Source organism: Equus quagga, chromosome 12 (genome assembly GCF_021613505.1).
Source record: "Equus quagga isolate Etosha38 chromosome 12, UCLA_HA_Equagga_1.0, whole genome shotgun sequence".
Taxonomy (NCBI): domain Eukaryota; kingdom Metazoa; phylum Chordata; class Mammalia; order Perissodactyla; family Equidae; genus Equus; species Equus quagga.
Genome location: NC_060278.1, coordinates 28856186 through 28866300, shown reverse-complemented (window position 1 = coordinate 28866300; position 10115 = coordinate 28856186). Strand labels below are relative to the sequence as shown.

At 48.9% G+C, this 10115-nt stretch overlaps 1 protein-coding gene across 1 annotated transcript; it reads right to left on the bottom strand.

The window, feature by feature from the left end:
* Positions 1-821: 821 nt before the first annotated feature.
* KLF6 (KLF transcription factor 6) lies at positions 822-9645 on the bottom strand. The gene is made up of 4 exons (XM_046679024.1): positions 9310-9645; positions 5938-6511; positions 4345-4468; positions 822-3879 (listed from the first exon to the last, which is right to left on the bottom strand). Exons 1-4 carry the CDS (start codon positions 9409-9411, stop codon positions 3828-3830), a joined length of 852 nt encoding a protein of 283 aa, XP_046534980.1. The 5' UTR covers positions 9412-9645; the 3' UTR covers positions 822-3827.
* Between the last annotated feature and the right edge of the window lie 470 nt (positions 9646-10115).

The window sequence follows — 10115 nt, the reverse complement described above, 5'->3', positions numbered from 1 at the left end:
GGGGGATGAACTTCCTTAAACTAAGAACACTGTGAAGCAGCTCATGCCCACAGAAACTTCCATCATCCTCGACGTTTACTCCGAACTGAAAATGGGCTTGTAGGTGGACCCATTGCTACTGACCACACAGTAAAACTGAGACTAAGATCCAAAGCTGCTCACGTGAAACGTTTCTAAAAAATCAAAAGCTATTTTATTTTCAAACAAACCCTACATTTGATTGTATCCCACTGGCCTTAAATAAAAAGCAGATATAAAATCATCCAGGGGTCATGCAGCCAATCTTTTACTTTCTGCCCTATTTTACTGGGCTAACCAGAGAAGGCAGGTGGTCCAAACGAGCGGGTTGAAGAAGGCCAAGGGGATGGGTCTGCTGTTTCTCCTCTGTCATTGACACTTTCCTCAGTGACATCTGGGCCAGGTGAGAGCAGGCTGGCCTGTCACTGCCTGGCTGTGGCAGGGCTGCTGGAGCCCATACGAGTGAAGGGGAAGCTTCTCATAGCGCAGATGCCTCTCCAGTGTATGCCCCTGGCTCGAGTGACAGGAAGATGAAACACAGCAAGTGTTTTCCTACTGTGCCCCAGAGCCTAGGGGTGCTTTCATCAGACTCTGGAGACGAGAATTCAGTGCATTTCAAGGGAGGAGTGTCGGCTCCCAGGACAGGCTGTGAAGCCAAAAGGAAGGGAGGTGAGGCAGGCAAGTGGGTCTCAGGTCACACGAGGGAGATTTCCCAAGAAGGAGCCAGGCTGAGGAACACAGCAGGAATTTGTTTCCACAACGCCCCCCCTCCCTAACCCCGAAAAAAAAAACCAGACTCGAGATGCTGATAAGAATTCTTTTATGTTATTCCAATAAAAAATACATTCATACAGAAATATAACAATCTTGCAAAAAACAATTTCAAATAAAATCTTGTAAAACAAAATTTTACAAAAATCTTACAAAGATTCTTTAGATAACAGGGTGCTCCAAAAAAAAACAAAAAAGAAATTTCACTAATAGAAATTTTTTTTTTTTAATGTCAAGCAAAAAGTTTCTGCTTGATTGAGGCTCAGTTATCACCTGAACAGAATGTAATTCTTCATGTACTTGCTTATTATGAAAATTACAGGCATTGACACATGGCACCCAGCCCCACCCAATCCAGCCACTCCACCAGGTTTCGTAAGTGAGACAAGCCAGTGCAAGTTTGTTATTTTTTTCTTTTTTGTCTTTTGTTTACCTTGTAGCTTAATGGAATTGTTATGGCTAAGCGCACAGCACGGCCAAAAAAGGAGTTTTCCAAAATCCAACAAATCAAGTGCCTGGATTTGGAATTGCCAAAAGAAAAAAGTGCATTTTTTTCCCCCCTCAGCAAAATGAAATGAGTTCTTCAGGTAAGTGTATTCGTCAGCCCAGATAAAAAACCAGTTATGTGAGTTTCCATCATTGCTCATTTCCAGGAAGATCAAACAAAATACCAGCCCAGCCAGACTCATATGTGTGTGTATATATATGTATGTGTGTGTGTGTATATATATATGTATATATGTATATGTGTGTGTATATATATATATATGTATACATATATATATATAAAGAAAAGATCCATACCCACAAGCCAGCAGCTGGATGAAATATCAGCTCTCCATACTGTGGTATGCCAATTCCGGGAAATTACTTGTTGGAAAAACTGGAAGTATCTATGTGCTGAAAAAAAAATAGCTTCATCTGCATAAAAACTGTTCTAAAAAAGAATCCCTGTGATTACTTTACTCTTAAGTTAGATCTTCCAATAAGGCTGAAATTCAAAACCGAAACCTTAGTTTGTCTGAGACCAACGAATGGGCTAGTATTCTGTTCATGCCACTTCTGAGTGGCCCATATTCCAGACTTGCCAATAATGACAAGCAAAGTCAGCAGTCCGGAATAGCGTCAATGCCAAGAGTCGTAGCAAATCATTAAATGAAAGATAAAGCTTTTATGAAAGTTACAGTTTTCGTTTTTACCTCCTTTATGGCCATTTTGAAATAGTTCTTCACAGGCTGTGGAATTTTCTAGCTAAACATTCTAATTTTTTCTTAAAAAAATATTTATATATTATCTATATATATATGTATATATATATACACACACACACACACATACTATACACACAAATATACATACACAAGAATTCCGCCCACTTTTTAAAAAAGTAATGTACTTTCTATATTACCAACAGATAGCTAGATAGATATGTGAAACTTGTGCCTTTTAAGCAAATATGTTAAGATGGTTGTTTATACTTCTGTATCTTTAATATGTGTGAAAACGTTACATATTAAATACAGCCGGTGTGGTCTATGCAACTGTTGTGCAAAGTCTCTATGAAAGTTTCATGGTGACAGAAATGGTCCGATTTTCCAATTCTCGTGTGTTTTCCACTTTAACACTGACAGTCAAGTTGTCTAAAACATTGAGTAAATACTGACTTGTTTGGGGAGTTTCCATCTCTCTGTTTGACTTTATGAAGGAGGACCGTGAAGAGATTCTTTTTCTCTGTATTATACATTGATACAGTACAACGCCAGGTGAAAAAAGAGCCTTAATAAAGCATGCATCAGCCATTCCCCTGTAGGAGGCCCCTGATTTGGGGCCGCTTGCGTAAGGCACCATTATTAAGATCTACAGTGCATTAACAGCTAGAAAACCAGAAATTAGTCCTCAAGGCATAAATAAGAGAAACTTAGCTGCATGAGAAAACAGTTTCTAAGCTTTAGTGGTTTTATCCACCCAACTGAGAAAAATTTTAGGTTCTTAGTCTAATGGACATTAGACCAGCCATTCCCAGCCCTGAATCCTTGACACCCAACCTGTGTCCAACGTCTTCAAAGGGCATCACGGAAGTCTCCAAAAAGGTAATTCAAATTCGGAATCATTTCAAAAATACTCCTATGCTGCACGACACCTTTCTGGAAGGGGAGTGTTACAAAATCGAAGTGGGGAAGGATTGGGTATTGCCAGGCCCAGATGGCCAGGGATCACGGAATCTGACAAATCGTATCTTAGCTGCTCAGTAACTGGAATCCAAATTGTAGTCCTGATTTAAAAATGGAAAAGCAGATAGTTCCCCAGACCATGCATTACTTTTGTCTGATAAGGAAAAGTTATCAATGTGTTATAGTTGTAAATACACAGCTTATACAACGGGTAACAAATGAGCTCTGTGGTAGCCAGTAAAACAAGCTACTTGACACATTGCACGTTCCATAGCTGCACCAGACACCGGACGTTCCTCTCACACAGGAAAGGGGGTCCCCCCCCACAACCCACTCGGGGCCTGACCGCCCACTCCCGCCCTCCAGGTTTTCCCTTCTTTTTTTCTTCTTTTTTTTTTTTTTTCTAAGGGGCAAACCCCCCCCCCCCCAGGAAACGAATTGGTGGTCATCTCATCCCACAGTATGCTCCTCACACACAAAACATTCAAACTACGTTTCTGCTGTCTCTTGCAGTCTCGTACACAAGGGGAAAGACGCCGCCTCACCACACAGTCCGTAACAGACCCTCCAGACAGTCACCCAAACATTCACATCCTCAGTGCACATGCTCACGGCAAAGGCTTAGGGACCACTCAGAAGATAGGTACCAGTGGCGAGTCCAGGGCCACCCAAACACCACACACCACGGGCGCTCTGCCGCTTCTGACATGACTTCTTTCGCCCTCGAAAGACCATCCACGTAGAGGTCCTGGAGGCAACTGGGTGGGGTGCAAAATGGCATGCTTTGGCTGGAACTCGCACCCTCCTCCACGGCCGTCTCTCAGCCAGGAAGCCTTTTGAGCCTGCAGGATTCGCTGCTCTGCTCCCTCACAGGTGCCTCTTCATGTGCAGGGCCAGGTGGTCGGACCTGGAGAAACACCTGCGGAGCGAACGAGCACGGACAAGGTCAGGTCTCCAGCCCTTGCTCGGGGTACAGCCCTCCCGCCCCGTGCGCCCCCCTGACCCCCCTGGCAGGGAAGACCTACCCACTGGGTCCTCAGGATTCATTTTCAGGGGTGGGGAATTCCAGCTGATGGGACTATAAATTCAGGAGGTCTCCAATCCGCCCTCTGGAGCATGTCACCTGACCTTACTGCCCAGTTTCCAACTCTGAAGACGGCTGAAGGCCAATCTTCAAAGTATGAGTGACATCACTCTATTCTCAGGCACACAGGACATGGTTCTTCCTAACTGGGACTAGCATTATTAGAGACTTTTGTAAAAGTCCTAGGCTGAAAACAGAGGTGCCAGTAGAGGACAGGAAGCTGTGTACCCTCCCTCAGGGTCACTGCATGTCTACCCATTCTGGTGATGGCATCCTGTGCCTGAAGCTGCATGCACATACCTGTCACAGTGAGAACATTTAAAAGGTTTGGCACCAGTGTGCTTTCTGAAGTGTCTGGTTAACTCATCGCTTCTTGCAAAACGCCACTCACACCCTTGCCATGAGCATCTGTAAGGCTTTTCTCCTGGGAAGAGAGCAAAGGACAAGTGCACCGTGATTTCACTGCACAGCGAGGGCAGGCTACTGTGAGACACACACACACACACACACACGGCAGCAGTGGGGTGGGGGGGACGACCAAGTCCACTCATTAGCAAGCTCAGGGGCCCGGTGGCCTCAGGAATTCAGAATATGCTTCCATTAGGGACAGGAGCTGCCACTCACAAAGTGCATGTGGGGGCCCCTTCCTGAGGTAGCCACCATCTCCCAGTGCAGGGGAAGGGAGGCAGGCTCGGCAGAGCCCGCAGGACCGTAACCGGAGCGAACGTGTAGGGACGACAATTACTCAGAGCGGAGAAATACTTCCGAGGTGATGTGTCCGCCCACTGGACCCACAGCCTTGGCCAGGGCAGGGTTTTATTGCCTTCTCCATGGAAACGGTTTCACTCAAGCTCTTATTTGGTTCCTTACTCACTTCCCTGTGGAATGAGGCTTTGTAGTTTCCTCCAGAAAACTACATTTCTCCAGAACTGAAGTCATGAGTTTCTGGGAAACCCCACTGCAAAGCCTTTTCAAAGCACTTTCTAAATGACAATCAAATGACCAGGTTGACTTCAGCCCCTGGGCAGATTATAAATATGAATTCCCTCAAAGTGCTACCCAAGAACACAAATATTCTGCCAAAGCCGGTCCTATGGTGTGCTGTTGGGACCAATAGGGCCTGGCTCCAGGGCACCCGGGTCCCGATCCCGGCGGGGCCATGAGCTGTGTCAGGACCCTGACTTGAGGCCTCAGCAATGGCCCCCCATTGCCGGGAAGAGGAGAGTTTGCGTGACTTGATCTCAGAGATGTCTCCCAGCTCTGAGATTTCTGTGATTCCTCCCCAGTTATTCTAGACTGTCATGGTCATTCTAATGCAACTTCCACCTGGGTTGTAGTATTTTACTAAGAAGTTGGTTTTTGTTCTAACTGGTTCGAGATAACAAAGTCAGCATGAGACAGAGAAATTCTCAGAAGTCCCCATGGATCCATACTGCTTCGTATGGAGTCTATCGGTCAAGCTCAACCCTCAGGCCAGCATCCATCCGGGGTCCTCCACGATGCCCAGCACTCTCTCTTCCAACCCTTGAGTTTCATGTCAAAAACTCAGATGCAACTCCAGGTAGCCTTATGCATGGACCCTGGAGACGGGCACTGTGGGCCGGGATGACCCGGCTGGCGGAAGTGGGTGGGAGATTGGGTGTAGATGGATAATGGGATTTACCTCTTGGTTGTTTACTCTGAGAGTGTCAACCATTCACCGGGCACACGTGTCCAGTCTTTCAGCTCCTACTCTGTCCTCCCCAGAGACCCCACTCTTTTGGGGAAAGACTGAGGAGGTGAGGATGCGTCTGCTCTGACCGCCTCCTGCGGCGCCCCGGCCCCCTCCCAGGGCTGGCGCAGTCCAGCGGCGCCCGCCAGCGGCCCACCTCCCAGGTGGCGGGAGGCACTGACCTGTGTGAGTGCGCTGATGTGCTTTCAAGTGGGAGCTTTTGGTGTAAACTTTTCTGCAGCCATTAAAATGGCACCGGTGTACCCTCCTCCGGCCGTCTGGGGAGGCGTCCCCGCTGCCCTTGTCCCCGGGCTTCCCCGCAGTCCCACCGCGCATCTTCCCAGGAGGGTGCAGCTCGCCGGGCACGCAGCCCCACAGGTGAGAAGGTTCCCTGCTCAGTTCTGGAGAGGAAGGGGGCGTGGAGGTGACGGAGGAGCTCAGGTTCCCCGAGCTGACTAAAACTTCGCCGATGGGGTCGGAGGTAAACTTGGTGGTGGGTGAGAGTTCCTCGGAGCTGTCGGACGACTCGCTGCTCACGTCCGAGTTCAAGCTGTTGGTCTCCAGGTTGTAACCAAAGCCGGGGCTGTTCAGAGCCTCCTCCGGGGGGCTGGGGGAAATCTTCAGGTCTGAGTCCTCTTTTTTCTCCCGAGCCAGGATGATCTTGGTCCACAGATCTTCCTGGCTGTCGAATTTGATTTCGGAGGCCGACACATAGCAGGGTTCGCTCTGGAGGTAACGTTCCAGCTCCAGGCAGGTCTGTGCGGAAGGAAGCACAAGAAGGCACGTGATTGTGACAACGGAGAAAACGGAACCGAAAGCACATTTCCGAAAACATGCAGGGACCAAGGGCAAATCAACAGTGGCCGTGTCACCATGGGCGCAAAACCTTTTGTAATTAAGAATCCCCGTCTTTTAGGAGGGTGAGAGGAAGGCTATTTCTGGGAAGGGGGACGAATTCAGAAGAAAACCTCTCCTGGCTTCCCCATGTTGGACCAAGGGCCACAAGGAGTGATGTTCACTCAGCCAGTTTTTTCTTAGTTACCAGTGTTGATGGTTCTAATGAATTTCTGTAAATCACAGCAAGAAAACCAGCCTCAGACACACACCCCCCCAACAGGTTTAACCAGCTCTCTGACAGTCTCAAAACCATGTGCAATAAGGAAAAGCCCCAGCCATCCTCCTTTCACACGCACAGGACAGAAAGGATGCGCTGCTCGCAATGCACTGTGCTCTGACTCTGCATGTGTCTCCCTCTGGAGACACAGCTGACAGTACAGGGCTACCCTCAGCCAGCAGACGGCAGCTAGCTGATGGTCTGTATTCAGGGACATCAATGGAGCTGCAGAGAAACCACCCATTTGCTCCTTAGCCCAGACCTAGTAGGCTTTCAGAGAATGCCATTCCCAAGTGCAGGGCCATACAACTTTAACGACTTCCACCGTGGTCAGAGAAAAACAAGAGCTTCAACAACACAAGTGGAGAAATAATTCCAGAATGGCCATCTGCTCTGGTAAAGGATGCAGGAGGGGAAATTACTCCCCAGACCTGCTGGGAGTCCACAATGGACAAGAACTTTATCTACTGGCCAAGAGTACAACTGTATGAGTCATCACTCTATTTCTTTCACGCAATGCCAAAGGAGACTTCCTTTTGAAATTCTGACCAGCAGCCAAAAAAGGACCCAGTTCAAATATACATGCAGTGTGTCATGTCGTGGACAGAATACCCCCTCCCCAGCCCCACAACCAACCTTTCAAGAAGCTACAACTGCCGAGAGACCAGCATCCCCTCTCCCCACCATCTCAAACTTTCTAGCCACTGGAAAAGAAAAACGGTAGGAAACATTTTAGGATTAAATTTTGTCTGCCCTTGTCCTCACTAGGATCAATTGCCTGCATGACCATATAAGGTCGTCTATACTACTGCAATTCTACAGATTTAAATTTCGACAGCAAGCTCTGCTCTTTTTAGCAAATCATTTTCAGGACTAGCAAAGCCTACCCACAGGGCTCACGCTTGCTTACTTAGCAATGTGCCTTCCATCATCATGTAACACGCACCCTTCCCCCTCCCCAGACTGGTCACACAGCAAGCATGAGCAAGCAGAGGAGGAAAAAACAATCAGTTTTCTCTTTACCCCTTAAATCAGACGTCTGAGTTACAGGGCATAGGAGAGTGTTCTGAGGAGAGATGGCAAGATATTTTATTGACGTTCCAAAGAAAAGGGAAAGCGCATTTACCGAGATCTTGTTAAACTTTAATAATCTGGCTAATTTAAAATCTCCATTATACTGATGAGCAGTGGGGACCAGACTGGAGCTCTCGGAGAGTTTAAAAGCCTCTGAAGGCAACCGGGAGCTCAGCCTGGCTTGTGGCCCAAATCCCAAATGCCCCAAGGAAACTACTTAGATCAATTTCAATCACGTCCTAGGGAGCAGCTTCTTTAGGAGGAAGAAGGGGGAGGGGAGAGGAAGGCAGGAGAGGGCTGTGAACAATTAAGCAGGCATGTGAAGGTTGCAACACTTTGCATTTCATCCCCCTTAAAAGCTTTCTAGGCTTTGAAACCCACAGAATATATCTGATCTGCTAATTCACTTTGTGACAAAAAGCAAACAGCCTAAGCAGGGCAAAGAGACAATCTCAAACCCTCCTTCTGTCTTTTTAAAGACAATGGGACAAGTGTCAGAATCTCTCCCATCAGGCAAGCCTAACGAATTAGAAGGGGGGAGAAATTAAGTTTCTTAAATGTCCAATGCCAAAAATTCCAGTTCCTTTAAAAAACGCCGGAAACTGAGACTCTTTCTCCCAAACTCAGACTTGAAGCAATTCGGACAGGCTCATTGTCATATGACTGATAAGTCACTGGTTGTGCAAACATTGCTTTTTTTTTTTTCCCCCTTCCCTGGTCAACAAAAGAAGCAGGTAAGAAAAACAAGGCAGATGGAGGTAAATCCTAAAGATTCCAAACAGGGAAAAGAAACTGGAAATGGCCTGGCAGAGAAAAGGCGCTGGTAGATGTTTCGCTGGCGAAATTTTTAATTAAAAAAAAAAAAGAACTCTATGTACAAACACCAAAAAGCAAAACAAAAACAAAAATCCCTTTAAAAAAAAAAAAAAAGAAGAACCCTTGGCAGTCCATGCAAGTTCCTATGACAAGATCCAGCTGTGGAGTCTGGAGCTAGTAAAAGCACCAAACTTCTGCCAGGGGCTCGGGCCGGGCTCAGGCCGCGGAGCTGGGTCTGCCCTCCGGAGGATGCAGTTCGGAAGCCCCAGAATCGGGCAAAAAGCACCGGGAGCGACGAAGCGCTACTGCGCCCCACTCCAATGACAACTCCACTCCACGCTGTACAAGGCCCTTTTAAAGTGCCTTCCGCACCGGAGGCAGCAGAGTACGTTTTAAGACTAACTATTTTAATTTTTTTTTTAAATTTACCCAAACCATTAAAAAAAAAGAAAAAGAAATGCGCCTCCAACCATACACCGTCCTGGCTGTGTGCATGCACACTCCCTCCTCGGCGCACCGGGGCACCTGGCACACGACAATTCCTATTTACCTGTTGCCAGTATTCCTCCAGGGAGGGCAGCGCCGAGAAGTAACCAGTCTCGTGCACAATCTGGAGTTCCTGGAAGATGCTGCACATTGGGAGTACATCCATGTCGGGTTGGAAAAGACAGTCACTGCTGTTGGGAAAACAGGGACGTGTGCGGTCTGGAGTCGGGAGCGCGGCACCCGTGTCTGCAGCGCCTGGGGAAGTTTCATGCAAACTCAACGCGCAGCAATTAGGCGCCGCGGGTTCGGATCCTGCCGGAGCCCAGAGACGCGCTCGCGAGCCCACACAATATTTGCAAACACCGGACTGACTGCAAACGTAACCCCTGCAAAACTTCCCTATTCAAAGCTCCGCTGCCAGCCTCCCCCTCCTCCCCGCCTGGCTCCCCCCACTCCCTCCCCCCACGTGACTCGCCCGGCGCCCGCCCCGCGCGCCGCCCAATCACGCCGCGCCCGGCCCGGGGGCTGCCCGCCGATGATGTCAGCCCCGGCCAATGGCAGGCGGCGGCTCACCGCGGCCCCGCCTGGCGTGACCGAGCCTCTCCATCACGGCCCTCGCCATTGGCTCAATTCGAACTTCAGGCGGCTCTGATTGGAAGGCGGCCTCGCAGGCTATTTTTAGCAGGGTATATAAGGCGCGGGCCGCCGCGCGCCGGAGGAGTCGGCGCTGGGAGGTGCGCGGCCGAGCGGCTCAGTGCGCCCGCGGCCCGGCGTAGGGAGCCGGCTGGTCCCCTCCGTCCCCGTGCCCCGGTCCACGTACCCCCTTCGTCCGCGGCCTGGCGGCCCAGTGCGCCCGCCGCAGGAGGAGGG